Below are 15,883 nucleotides of genomic sequence, written 5' to 3' on the forward strand. Positions count from 1 at the left end.
GATTGATTCCGAGGCTTGTAACATAGTGGCCACAGCTTCTCTTTGGAAGAGAGGACTCAATTATAGTAGGACTATGACTTATGTTCATTAGAGGGATCAGTGGTACTTAAGGAATTAGATGTAACTATAGTGGCATAACGGTTATTGGCCCAGCTATATTTACAAGCGATTTGTGAAGGGTTATCGTACTGTTGATTGGTTGATATGGACACATAATATATCTGTAGTAAGGAGAGTTCAGTTGTCGGTCTTTAGTGGAGTGCTTGGCAGTTAACTGATGGTGGATCCCGTGACTAAAGAGTTTAGTCAGTTATTCATGTACCGTTGGAGCTTCGAGCTACAGGTCCATAAGGTCCCCTTGGTAGCTCAATGGATTCAAGTCGGGGATCAGTTCTTGGTGTTGATTTGAAATGTTCAAATTGATAAGAGGTAATTTTATTATATATGATATGATCGGTGTGGTGTATGAGATACATCAACTGGAGGATTAATGTAAATGAGTTTTACATTAAGTACTATGGAATAGAAAAAGAGCTATGGTTTATATGTTTCATGAGATGAAATATTAAAACTATAGGTTATAAATATAGTATAGTAAGTTGGTTATCATGGATAATTATAATTATATTAATTATTGGATAGTTATCTCTTTTTCTCTAATAACTAATTGAGTGGAAGGTTATTGGTGGTTTCATGGTAATCGTGAGATAAAATGAAAAAAATTTTCCTAAATTTAGAGGTTGATGATTGAGATTTCTATTCTCGAAAATTACTCACGGTAGTTGTCAAGTGAATTGGATTCACTAAACGATAGCTGAAGAGAGACTAGACGATCGTGGAGTGACTCTACACGATAGTTAGTCAACTGACCGATTAGCTAAACGATCGTGGAGTTTTTACTAAACGATCGCATAGCGTTTGTTAATCGATTGGGCATCGTCTATACGATAGACCTTGTCATTTCCCACTTGCTCAATTATTTACAGATTGTTCTTCCTCCGGTCTTGTCCTCTAACCATGTCCACACAGAGCCCATACTTCTAGATTCTCACACGAGAATACCAAGGTAGCNTTCCTCCGGTCTTGTCCTCTAACCATGTCCACACAGAGCCCATACTTCTAGATTCTCACACGAGAATACCAAGGTAGCCATTATAGTGGTGACGTACTTAACTCGACATGGTCGAGGATTTTCGGAGGTCGTTCACTGTGTTCGTGATCTTGGAGATCGCTGAGTTCATGGTCGTTGTGATCGTGCAGTGTAGCGGTCGTAGTGTTCAAGTGTTCGAGTTTGTAGTCTTGCTAATTGTTTGGGCATTCGTGATTAAGGGTGTTGAAGATGAGTCTTCAAAGGTATGTGTAATTCTTCCCTTGATCTTAGTAAAGCATATTGTAATTTCGTTTTGTGCATAGCCGGTATGTTTCCGTTTCTTGATTGTAATTGTTAATGTTCATATACGAATGAAATTTGAAATGATCATTCCGCTGCTCATGGAAATCTTCATGTCCGATTTTCTTCAATTAGGGCTACAAATGATCTGGTCCGATCATTCATGTGGACACATGTGAGCAGAGGTGTTCCATACAAAGAGTTTGTATAAGACCAAACCATGAAATGACTAGTCTCACTATATAACACTGTTAATCAAAGAGACTTATATTTCATCTGCCTATGAAGGTAGTGATGGACTACACAAGCATACAATGGAAGCAAAGATAATCAATAAGCACTCTAATTACTTTTAGTTTGAGTTCATAAGCATGCATATTCAAGTGGCTTTCAAGTTACATACCTTTTGTGATGAAATCTTCAAATCCAAGTTGTTCTTCACTCTAATTCAACTCCAAATCAGTCCGTGAACCACCAAGAGGACTTCTCTACTATTCTTAGCCTTAAATCAGAGTGGTGGAACTCAAATTTGAGTGAATTTGGTAAATGTTTTATGGGTTTGAAGAGAGAAGAAGACGAAATGCAGAAAACTGATTTTTCTATATTCAATTCTCAACCAATCCCCTTCAACTCAACAAATTGGAGGTATTTTGTACTTCAGCAACATGCAAGTATTAACAAAAAACTCATGGCCAGCAGTTGCTTCTTCTAATTTAGTGGAATTGTGATCAAACATGAGGATTACACCTCATGCTAAAGAAAAGTGGGATAAACCCACTTTCTCCTACTTTTCATTTTTCAAGAATTAATTTTCATAATTAAATTTAATTTGATTAATTCATAATTAACCAAATGTTATATTTCAATTTTCAATTTCTCAAATTGAAATTTAAAAATGGAAATTAATTTTATTTTTAATTAATTAATCAATTTAATATCAAATATCAAATTAATCTCACACTAAATTTAAAACATGAATCTAATTCATGTAATTGATATTTAAATCAATATTTAAATGTTATAAACTTTTCAATTTCATTTAATTTCAACAAATTAAACTTTAATTATATCAAATATAATTATGCAAACCCTAATTTGAATTTGAACTAATTCAAACTCAAAAACCCTAATTTCAATTTGAACATTTTCAAATTGAAATTCAATTTGAACAATTCAAATTAATATCATTCCAAATTCACTCAATTTAATAATTCAAGATGTTCATGTTTTACGAGCTAGTAGAAGGACCTTATGGACCTACAGATCATGAGCTCCAATGATTAAGATTAATTGGCTAAACTCTTTAGACCTAATTAATCAGTATTCCTTAACTATCGAGTCACACCACTATTGCTTGATAGTTGCACTCTCCTCACTGTAGATATATTTGCGTCCACAATTTAACCATAACCAGTTAGTCCACCATTCATAGGTTGTTCATAATAACTGCTAGGTCAATATGTTGTTTTACCCCCGATATTACGTCTTGTTCCTTAAGTTCCAACTGATCCTCTAATGAACAATTTTTTTGTGATCTAATCACCAAACCGGATCCCTCAGGCCAATTAGAGGGTGAGGCCCCTTGTTCAAGACCTGGATTCAGCACTTAAGAGAACAACCTTTCTCCTATCCTTAATTGGGTAGTCGTGAATTCCGTCTTGCACCCTATGTCTCCAACTATTTAACTAGTCTTACCCCTGAAATGGGAGGTTTATTGAGTCGACACTGTTGAGTCAACTCTCACCTATGCAAATCTAAGGATAATCCTGAATGAACAGGAGTTCATAGTTAGCTCAGGATTAAGATCGAGTTACCTAGGTCATCTAAGCGAAATAATTAGTATTAAACAGTAGACAATGTATAAGAGTGACTTATTTCTTAGTTCGATCTTATGCAAACTCATTGCATAGGACGCCCCAACTCCTCATGTCAATACATGAACGAATCATGATCACTTTGTTTTTAACACCTTTACAACAACTTATAATCTCTACAGAGTAGGTCGCATCCAATAGTGTTACCAGAATAAGGTATCCGACCTTAATCATGTACTATAGACTATTTTGGTTATTTACTTGAACTTTGATCTATCTTCATGTCTATACATAAAGTTCAAGTATTTATGTAATAGCAATGAATCTTAGTTTAATGGATTTAGACTTTATGAATGCAATTAATAAATTCAATAATAACTTTATTGAGAAATGTTTAAATAACATTTTTATTGATAATAGAATATGGTTAATTTTACAAACGGCGAGTTTTAGAACATAAGACCCAACAGACAGTTCTTTGAAGGTGAGAGTGGCCCATGTCAACAGCTCAATATGTCTACTACTTTGGGGATTCGTCTTATTGGAGAGCTGGAAATGCAGTTGCACAAGAAATAATTTACTCACTCTCTATAATTAGAAAAAGTGGAGAAATTACTCCCCTAAGGGCTGATTCTGGGGCTTGAATTTAAATTAAAGCATAAATTCATCCCTTTTTTCTCTCATTCAACACACGTGCAAGTGGGGTTTGGTTGGTGAAGATTAGTCTTCTTCTTCCCCTTGCTTCTCACGTAGAGAAAGTGAGATTCATCCCAAAATCGTTTTCTTTGAAAAAATTTCTCTCCTCCCAAAAATTTCTCTCCCTCTCCTAAATAAATCACAGAACCCATAACTCCTGTGAATTCTCACTCTAAAGAAGAATACAAAGGTTTTTGAGTGGTGCTGTCTAATTTAGGTGTTCCCTCTTTCATAAGGGCATTAATATTATGGACAAATGCAAAATCCGATCCCCCAAGATGTTTCTCAATCTAATCTGGTGCATTATGTGTAAAAATCATGGTGAATCAGCCAAACATATATTCATCAATTGCTCCTACTCCAAACAGTTATGGCACAGACTTAATTTGGTTGTTGCACATCCCCTCCCCGATACTTTAGAGGAAATGGTAAAAAATAACACCTTTTAAGTTTTCACCTTACAAAACTAAACTAGCACCCTTTTTGAAAACTCATTCAAATAGTTTTCCTCGGTCCATCATGGGCGAGATCGACCCCCAAGTTTTAGTTTTAAAAAATAGCTTTTTCTAACTTATCAATTTTTTGGCCCTTTTGGGCTTTTCTCGGTACATCTCAGAGTTTACATCGAGATTCTAGAAATTTTTGCAAAATATTATGTAATCTTCCTAAATCTTATACCAAATCTTATATATTTTCAAATTATTATATTTATCAAATATTATATAAAATGTTACGAAATTTTTTAAATCTTTAGCCAAATTTCTAATTTCCAAATCAATTTACCAATTATCCAAATGAATTTTTTGAGATGGATCTCACATGATTGATTTTCATTTTTAAATTTTTGGAATAATTACATTTTTTTAAAAAAAAAAGGTAAAATCTGAAAAATATATAAAATCTGATAGATTAACATCGAGATCGATGAATTCTCGAGCAGATTAATATCGATATTTTATATATTTTCCATATCTTACATTTTTTTTTTTCAAAAATTAATCTTTCCCCAGATTTAAAAATCAAAATGCAATCATCCGTTTGAAAAAAAATCTAATTGGTAAATTCAATCGGAAATTTAGAAATTCATATAATCATGGAAATAGAAATTGACCTAAAAATACATAAAAATTAAATATAATATTCATTAAAGATAATCGAATCTGGGGAAAATTTGAAAATATATAAGATTTGGTATAAGATTTGGATAGATTATCTAATATTTGGAAAAATTACTAACGTCCAAGATGTACCAAGAAAGGCCCATAAACGTCAAAATAGTCAATAAGTTGGAAAAAATAAAATTTTTAATTAAATCTCAATGGTCGATCTCGCCCGAAATCCATTGAGAAAAACTAGTCCCTCTTCCATAAGGGTTTTAATATCATGGACAAATGCCAAATTCTATCCCCCAAGATGTTTCTCAGTCTGATCTAGTGCATTATGTGTAAAAACCATGGTGAATTGGTCGAACATATATATGGTTGAAATGCACATTGTTAATGTTTGTCGATCTTCTCTATCTCTACATTCTTTTTTGTATTATTTAATAACATATATATTCGTCAACGGCTGCTATGGCACAAAAAACTTAATTTGGATGTTTCACATCCCCTCCCCAATACTTTAGAAGAAATGTTATGTATTAAAAAAAAAGCATCCATCCGACCACGAAAAAGAAGCTGCTTTGGAGCAACTTCATTGGCGCTGTCTTTGGTGTATATGGCTGCAGCGTAATAAAAGAATGTCCCATGATGAAGAAAAAGCCCCTAATAGGAGGATATCATATACTTAGCGGCACATTGGAGCACAAGATCAAATCTTTTTTAACAATTATGATGCATCATGTGTATCACTTAATTGGAAGGTTTTTCTATACTCTTTACTTTTGTAACCTCACTTTCAACTTCTCGCTTTTCGTACTTTTTTTCTCGTAATACATAACTTTTGGACCGAAGCTTGATGAGAATACTATGAATGTGTAACTTAGTTGAGATATTTTGGTGTGGCCAATAAAATAACATTAAGAAAACTATAATCGTGTTAAGTTATTTTATGATATTTACTTATTATTAAAATAGTTGGTCATAATTTAAATGATATTTGTAATAGATAGTAAAATAAGAAAAAAAAAATTAAAATTGTATCACATCTTTAAAATATTTGTAAATATACAAGTGTTAGACTAGTCAATTTTTGAATTTTTTCTAATTTTCGATTACGTCCTCCCTTGTCTTGTCGTTCACTTTCTTCTTCTCTTATTTTTTTTATTTTTTTATTTTCCTTATTTTCTTCTGTTTTTGCTTCTTTTGTTTTTTTCGGTTGTTGCTTCTTTCTTTTTTTATTCAATTTTTATTTTCCTTATTTTCTTCTATTTTTGCTTCTTTTGTTTTTTTCGGTTTTTGCTTCTTTCTTTTTTTATTCAATTTTTTTGCTTCTTCTTTTTTTTCTTTTTCTAATCCAATTTTTGCTTCTTCCCTTTTTTTTCTTTCCTTTCTGTCTTCTTTCCTTTTTTTTTTCTTTTTTTTTATTTTCTTTTCTTCCTCCGGTTTGTTTTTCTTCCCTTCTTTTTTTTTCTTTTTTTTATTTTCTTTCCTTTCTCCGATCTTTGCTTCTTCTTTTTTTTTTAATATATTTTTTATTTTCTTTACTTTCTCTGAATTTTGCTTCTTCTCTTTTTTTTCTTTTATTTCTCTCGTTTTTGCTTTTTTTTTTTTAATTTTCTTTCCTTTATCCGATTTTTGTTTCTTTTTTTTTATAAAAATTACGAGACTGAGTTTCGCTCCCAAGACTCAAAAGTGACTTAACTTGAATTATAAAATTGTTACATGATGTTTTAACTTGAACTTTTAGTCATTTTAATTAATTTTAGAAAAAATGATAATTTTGATTTATTTTTTTTTGTACTAAGATAATGTTTAATATTTAACCAATCGCACTACTTATGAGAAGAGCTGGGCTTTTCTTTTTCTACCAGTTTCCACAAACCCTCTCTTACTCACTCTTCTTCCCAATCCCACATTCGTCTCTTTCATTTCATCTTTCACTGACCATCTCCTTCCATCAAACTTGCGGACCAGGTACTTCTTCACTTCTTTGTTCTTCTCCTTCCTTTATATTCTCATTTACCTTCTTTTTATACCTATATTTTCCTATATGCGTATTCAATATTAAGTTAGTTTTCAAAATATATATGCATGGATGTTTGTTGAAGGACATTTGAAAAGGGTGCGTGTATCGATTCCAATAAAATGAGAAGAGTGAGATTGAGATGCCTGAAGGAAATGACAAGTAAACTCAGAACGTGGCAGAAAGTAGCTACTGAGGTTAATCAACAACATTGTGGGAATATTGTGATGTCCATAGAAAAAAAGTTGAAACGACTATCTCCGGTTACTGCAAATAGCAACATCTATCAAGTTACCAAAGCGCTACGGGAGATGAATCCTAAAGCCTATGCCCCTCAACTCATTTCCATTGGCCCCCTCCACCATGGTACTCGAAAGGATTTGATAGCCAATGAACAGTATAAGCTTCATGGTTTTATGAACTTTCTACGTCGTATGAATAATAACATGATTGAATCAATGGATCATGTGGGGTTTCCTCAAACCAGAACATTGAATGTCCTTGTGGAGAAAGCTCATTGTTGGGTGAAAGAAGCCCGCAATTGCTATGCAACACCCATAAAGATGAAGGAAGAGGAGTTTGTTACAATGATGCTTGTGGATGCATGTTTCATAGTTGAGTTTTTTATACTAAAATTTGATGACTGTCATCCAAATTGTAAGTTCGTTCAAATTCAAGAAAATGTAGATATTTCATTCTACGAAGGAATAGAAATGGATATACCCGATGACTTGATAAAATTGGAAAATCAAGTTCCTTTCTTTCTTCTTCGAAGTCTGTTTGACCTAATACCGAAACACAATGTCCCCCTCATCTCCTCTTTCAAAGATGATAAAAATTGCCCCCTCCTTTAGAGATGATGATAAAGATGGTCATATCTCCTTTAAAGATCTTCCACACTGTACTCTTAAGTTTGGGTTGGTGCGTGAAAGCCATGAGATCGATTTGAATGAAGAACCAGAGCACTTGGTTGATTTCTTAGTTTTATACTTTTCCCCCATTCCCTCTAATGATATGCAGAACAACAACAAGTAACATGGGAAAAATGGTAAGAACGAGAAGCAGCATTTCTTAAGCTTATTTCGTTACCCCTTGTGTCGTCTTTGGAATAAGAAGCCTACTAAGAACAAGAGTGAGAAAGTGGGCTCGATTCCTCCATCCATAACTGAGCTCTACGAGGCTGGTGTCACCATCAAGAAGGCAAAAAATACCAAATATATGAGGGACATAACCTTTAAAAATGGGGTTCTGGAAATCCCTCCTTTACATATTTATGATGACTTCGAACTTATGCTGCGAAACATGGTAGCATTTGAGCAATTCAATGCAGCAAATAGGAACAAGTATGTGACCCAATATGTCTTATTTCTGGATCATTTGATAAGTACAGAGAAAGACGTGCATTTACTTATGAAGGCCGGAATCATAATCAATAATATTGGCGGTTGTGGTAAAGAAGTTTCAGATCTGTTTAACAACCTCGGTAAATTTGTCACAGAATCAAGTTCTTCCCACTTTGATCCTATCAGTGAAGCTTTGCGTAAGCACTGTAATAGAAGGTGGAACAAGACCCGAGCTTCACTCAAACATGACTATTTCAACACGCCATGGGCCTGGGTTTCCTTCTCTGCTGCAGCCTTAGTAATTTTTCTCAACATCCTTCAAACTTTTTTCGCTTTCGTCTCTGCATGTTGTTAAGCTGCCTAGCTACTCAAACCTATCCATGCATTTATGTCACATGTATGTTTAATTTCTAATTTCCATTTTACTTGCTCTATTTACCTTGTTAAATCTTAACCTTGCATTTATCAACGTTTTTCAAATATTACCTTACTAGTTATGGTATATAGTTTATTAAATTACCCTGAGGTTCTATCTTAAGACCAAATGACAATGAGAGAAGGTGGGATCCTCAACATGTCTATTTCGACCTCATAAGGTTCTGATATCATATTAAATAACAATGAAGTTTCATCTCAAAATTAATTGATAATGAGAGAAGTAGCATATGTATCATTTAAAAATTAATGAGGTATCCCCATCTTTTTAATATGGGGTCCTCGACATAATTGATAAGATGATTCTACATCTATTTTAAAGTTGCAAGTTTGTTAATCATAACAGCTATGTATACAAATCAATATTTTAAAATATATAATAAAAAAACACATATATAGTTTTTTAACTCAAAGAACTTTTTAAAACTCAACAATCAAGCTAAACTAAACCATACACTCATTTCAAATACTCAAGGTCTCATCACTTGAGTTTGTAATAAGAGATACTTTTTGGCCACGTTTACTCATTCATAATAAAAGTTGGTGTAATTGTAATGACATTCCTATTGATAGATCAATCATACTGAATCACAATTGAAAACGTAATTGGATTGTTTTGATCATATTTACTTAAAATTATGTATCTGTCATATTTACTATTATCGTTACCTTTTAGGGTCAAACGATAACAGTAAATGTGATAGATTGTGTGGTTCTCATGTTGTAATAGTACTATATTACAACTGTAATCGTAACACAATAAGATTAATCACCCTTCGCTCCTTAAATGGATTACATTTTTATATGACATATTTGAAAATGGACCACATAAATGTCCGTACGAATATGGAACACAAGTAAGCAACACCAAATGCAATCAAAATAGGATTCACTTTTCAAATTATGGTCACGCGAATTTTGTCGCCCAAATCCGAACCAAATATATTTACCGTTTCCACTAATTATGTAGTAGTTGTAGCATGGATCGAATACAGAGAGTTCTTGAATTTCTCAGTCAAATAATTTACAGCCCGAGGGTAACTAATGAGGGCGGGGTTCGAGATTTATTTTATTGCAAATCAAATTTAAATAGCATAAAACATACTAAATTGAGATTCAATTCAAACAATTAAAATATCTTGCTTAGTTTCTTAGGCTTTTAGTTGTTTTTCCAATTTAGTAACTCGAGCACCAGTCCATCAAATAATTCTTATATCACCAAATCCTAGCCAACTCCTCAAGAAAAGTTAGGTGAGAGTCCTAATTATCTAACTAAGTAATTCAATTAGATGAAATGCATCATAATCAATTTGGACTAACTGCATTAAGATCGAGGAATCTGTTGAGTCGAATATCTAATTGGAAATGTCAAATCAAATATTCAATATAGTTCTTCGGTTAAATTATCTAATTAAACAATATTCGTTGAGGTAAAATTACAACTCACAAGCTAATTTAACTTAATGCTACACCAGATTAACATGTAATTAAATGTCACGCATTGCAAATTAAATTATAGGTATCGATTGCACATCATAAACAGAAATATAATCAAAATTTATTCATAAATTGAGAAGAATCGAGAGACAATACAGAGTTCGATGATATGCAATCTAGACCTTTACAACATTACAAAAAGGGAAAAGTACTAAATGCCCAAGCTAGAAAAGAATACAGAGTTCGATTGCACATCATAAACAGAAATATAATCAAAATTTATTCATAAATTGAGAAGAATCGAGAGACAATACAGAGTTCGATGATATGCAATCTAGACCTTTACAACATTACAAAAAGGGAAAAGTACTAAATGCCCAAGCTAGAAAAGAATACCATAACCCATAATCCACATAATAGACATAATAGACATCAAGCAATTGTTCCGACGAGAAATGGGTTTATTGTTTGGTAATATGACTACCACAATTTTAGGGCAAATAGTTACGCATAGTTATTATTTAAGTAAATAATCTTCCCTAAAAATATACCAGCCTTCACGTGGTCCACGTGCCCAAATCACTCTTCTCTCACTCAACAACCAACTAACACCCTCACTTTTCGACTGTTACTTTCTATTTCTTCAATAGAAAAAATGTTAAACTATTTACAGAAATATCAATAAAATATTGATAGACTCGGATAAACTTCTATCAGTATCTATTAGTGATAAACGTCTATCAATTTATACCACTGATAGACTTCCATCAACCTCTATTAACTTCTATCAAAGAAGATTAAAATTTTGCTATTTTGTGTAAATAGTTTTCTTATTTTGATATTTTTGAAAATCTTCCCTTTTTTTTATACATAATTTAATATCCCTTCAATTCAATCAAAGCCTCCAACGTAATAATATTAATTAATGGAGAAGAAGTGAATGTTGTATCCTCTCCAGGAAGGTTGGTGTTCATTTTAAAAGATAAATTATGGTCACTAAAACAAGGTAGGTGGCTTCATGAAAATGAAAAATGATAGANTATATATATATATATATATATCACATCAAATTATTCAATCATAATTTATTATGTGATAAATTCTTTTTATTTTTTAAATTCATTTATTATGTGTATAATAAAAGTGAGATACATTGGATTGCATTTTAAGTATTACTCTCCTTAAAATGTTTAAACCAATTTGACGATATCGTTGACTTTGTTTTTACTATATACTTTTTTAATTATATGAAATGTCTTGTATCAATATCTTTATTGTTCGTCTTCCATATGGGCATTTACACTACGATTTTTTTTCCTGTTGTCTATTATGGATTTAATTAGTTGCATTTCTAACTAAAATCGTTGTAATTCTTCTTCTTCACTAGGTTAAAAAACACTCATGAGCCGTCCTTGAACATTCTTTGGTAATGATTTAATCCACATCTTTTTCAAATTTGTAACAACAGTCATTGAACTTTATTTCATAACAATTTAGGTCCTATAGTAAAAGACATGTATTAAAGTCCCGTTTGATAACTATTTCATTTTCTTTATTATCAAATGAAAAATATTATAAAACATATTTAAAGAAGCGTTTTTTGCAGCCTTTTTGCAGGTCGATTTATGGTCCGATTGGGCTGAAATTTTGGCAGTGTGTTCTTGATATGGAGTCTTCAATTTGGACAGTGGGGATTTCCTTTGAGCTACCTACAATATATTACAGTAGGTAATTAATTGGGTACCACTTTCAGTAAGACTTTTGTAATTTGTTTTTTTTAATTGTTGTCGTTCGTTGTCGAGATTGCTAATCTTGAAATATAATTTATATATACATCTATCTAGTTGTGTCTGTAGAGAACTTGTTGTACCCGTTATTGATTATAGTGAAGTTTTTTTTTACTTCAGTTCTTGGTTTTTTACTCCTCACATCGAAGAAGTTTTCCCACGTTAAAATTTCTTGTGTTATATGCTTGATAATTATTATTGTTTCTAGTTAATTAACTAATTTCCTATTAGATTCACACAAAGAGAATAATTGATCCAAAAAATTTAGTGTTATCCCAACAAAGGCATCACTATATACAGTGATGAGTTTTCATCCGACTAAACTAAAATCCATCAAACCAACTAGATTTCTAACTCTCCTCGATCATCTCGTATCTGTATGTATCATAATATTCATATCTATTTAATTTAATTAAATTTAAAATATAAAATAATATACTTATTACTTTTCATAAATTTTTTCTTATAAGATTGAAAATACAAACTACTAAAAAAGTCCATAGTGAATGGGCTCATAAACTCTCTCAATTTTGATTCGATGAAGATTGCAAAGTTCCAAAACTCGCGCTACAAACCTCTCCTAAATAGCTCAACACGAACTATTTGATTCCCTATACTACTGTTCGCATGAAGGTTTTTGGAGAAACTTGTTTCGTGGAGTGGAACTTGTGTTGATGTTGATGTTGATTTGATGTCATGTGGTTCGATCTATAGTACTTAATCCTCTTATTCTCTCTCAGTTGGATGCGTACGCTTGACTTGAAGAAGTAGAGCACATGATTTTCTTGAAGTTGAAGTCTTGAAATAGTCCTAGTGTGCAGCTTCAGGAGTTTAGGAGTCTTTTGATTGTTAGGAGAATTCTCTCTGTGCTATCTGGAATGTAGAATTGCTTACCTCACGAATGAAGAGAGTTCCCCTATTTATAAAGTTCTCTGGTGGGCTTCGTGGTCTTGGGCTTGGTTGGTCCATGGGCTTGGCCCTTGGGCCCAATTAGTTAGACTTGGACCTACTTTGGCCTTTGGGCCAAATTAAGTAAACTATAATATCAAATTGGGCCAAATTAATTTCACTCAATAGAACGTTTGGGATGAAAACACGCGACATCATCGGATTTTGTCAATTTATGTCTTCAACTTCGATTTGGGGACACGTGTCAATTTCTAATTGGTCTCAACAATTATTTAGAGTTTCGTCAATAATTTAGTGAATGACGGGGAAATTTGTGATTGGTCCAAGATTTCTCCTTCAACAAATGCCCTTTCGAGATTTATACACATATGTGGGTGGATGAATCTTGAAAAAAATGAAGTTGGAGTCAAAATACAAGTTATTTGCTCTTAATTTAAACTCCATTTGATGTGTCAGCCAAACTATGAATTTAGTACTAGAATTTGGGATAAATTTTGAAATATGGCGAAATTTTAATTTGAGATTTTGCCTCCAATTTAATGTTATTTTGCATATTCAATATCAATTAAATTTAATGTTATTTTGCATATTCAATATTTATTAAAACATAGTACAATATTTTATGATAATGCTGTCATGACAAATCTCACAAAATTAGAATTTTTCGCCCTTGATATTAAGGTAATAATTATTTGTCATGGGTATTTGATACCGAAATTCACCTAGATGCTACGAACTTAGGAGAAACAATTAAAGAAGAAAATACGACATCCAGTCAGGACAAAGCAAAAGCTATGATTTTCCTCCGTCATCATCTCCAATAGTGATTAAAAATAGAATAGCTTACAATAAAAGATCCCCATATATTGTGGAAAATTTTGAAAAAAAGGTATGATCATCAAAAGACAAATTCTTCCTAAAGCCCGTTATGAGTGGATGCATTTGAGGCTACAAGATTTTAAATCAGTAAGTGATTACAATTCCGCATTATTCAAAATCAGTTCAAAATTATTGTTATGTGGGGAAAAAATTACTGATGTCGATATGTTAGAGAAGACATTTTCTACATTTTATGTCTCAAATATGCTCCTACAATAGCAATATCGAGAAAAAAGTTTTAAACAGTATTTTGAACATGTCTTCATGTGGTCAAACAAAATAACGAGTTATTAATGAAAAATCAGGAATCTCGACCAACCGGAACGATACCATTTTCTGAAGTGAATGCTGTGAATTTTAATAATAATCGTGGTCGAGGTCGTGACCATGGCAGAGGAAGAAATAATTATTATGTTCGTGGTGGTCGTTCTAATAATTTAAATTTTAAAAGAATCACACAAAATGGTGATCACAAAGAAAAAACTCCACAAGATAAAAGTTCAAAAAGTGTTGAAAATAAATGCTTTCGATACGGAATGACTGGGTATTGGTCACATACCTGTCGTATGTCAAAATACTTAGTTGACCTCTATCAAGCCTCCCTAAAGGAAAAAAGAAAAAAATGTGGAAGCAGATTTTGCATACTAGGATAATGATATATTTGACCTATCTCATATGATAAATTTGGATGTGGCAAACTTCTTTGAATCTCCTGAAGAGAAGATTGGCATAGTTGATGGAACATCAAGTGTTTCTTTTGATTTTGAGAATATCTAGACTTATGTTATTGTTTTCTTTTACCTATCTTCATGTTTCTTTTAGTAACTTTTGTATATTTTAAGTGTTGTTTTTCTTATTTTAATTATTTTCTTTTAATAAAGAAAAATGGATCATTTTCATATGTTGGGTGTTTAAAAAATGAGCAAAGAAGATTTATGTCTGGTAGACAGTGCAACTACACACAATAAAAGTAAATACAATATCAGGTTCTACAAACTTGATCAAAGGTTTTGGAAAAGCAAATATTATTTTGCCTAGAGGAACAAAATTTACAATTGATAATGCATTGTTCTCTAGTCAATTAAAGAGAAATCTTCTAAGTTTTAAAGATATACGTTGCAATGGTTATCATATTAAGACTGATAGTAAGAATCATATGGAATATCTATATATCATATCCACTGTCTCAAATGAAAACATATATTAGAAGAGTTGTCTGCTTTATCTTCTAGATTATATTATACTCATATACGAGTAATTGAAACACAACATTGAACCTGAAGTTCATGAATCCAGACATATTTACAATTTGACATGACCGATTGGATCATCCAGAATCTATAATGATAAGAAGAATTATTGAGAATTCAAATGGACACCTATTAAAGAACCAGAAGTTTCTTCAATCTAATGAATTATCATGTGGTGGTTGCTCTCAAGAAAAATTGATAATTAGACCATCACCAGCTAAAGTGGGAACTGAATTACCTGCATTTTTAGAACGAATTCATGGTGATATATGTGGACCTATTAACCCACCAAGTGGACCTATTAGATATTTTATGGTATTAATAGATGCATCCAGTAGATGGTCAGATGTGTGTTTATTATCAAGTCGAAATCTTACACATTTGCAAGATTACTTGCTCAAATAATTAAGTTAAGAGCACACTTTCCTGATTATACAATTAAGACCATTCATCTTGATAATGCTGGTGAATTTACATCTCAGGCTTTTAATAATTATTGTAGGACAATTGGGATAAGTGTTGAACATCCTGTAGCTCATGTTTATACCCAAAATGGTTTAGCAGAATCATTTTTAAAACGTTTACAATTAATTGCAAGACCATTACTTATGAGAACTAAGCTTCCTTCATCTGTATGAGGGCATCACTTGTACGCATTAGGCCAGTATCTTATCATAAGTACTTGCCATTACAATTAGATTATAGTCATGAGCCAAATATTTTCCATCTAAGAATTTTTTTTGTGTGCAGTATATGTTCCAATTGCTCCACCACAACGCACTAAGATAGGTCCTCAAATGAGGTTAGGAATATATGT

At 32.2% G+C, this 15,883-nt stretch overlaps 1 protein-coding gene across 1 annotated transcript; it reads left to right on the forward strand.

The window, feature by feature from the left end:
- Window positions 1–7,181: 7,181 nt before the first annotated feature.
- On the forward strand, window positions 7,182–8,724 carry LOC120079260 (UPF0481 protein At3g47200-like). The gene is made up of 3 exons (XM_039033418.1): window positions 7,182–7,866; window positions 7,916–7,995; window positions 8,143–8,724. The coding sequence occupies exons 1-3, from the start codon at window positions 7,182–7,184 to the stop codon at window positions 8,722–8,724; spliced, it is 1,347 nt and encodes a 448-aa protein (XP_038889346.1).
- The last annotated feature ends 7,159 nt before the right edge of the window (window positions 8,725–15,883 follow it).

This window comes from Benincasa hispida, chromosome 6, assembly GCF_009727055.1.
Source record: "Benincasa hispida cultivar B227 chromosome 6, ASM972705v1, whole genome shotgun sequence".
Taxonomy (NCBI): Eukaryota; Viridiplantae; Streptophyta; class Magnoliopsida; order Cucurbitales; family Cucurbitaceae; genus Benincasa; species Benincasa hispida.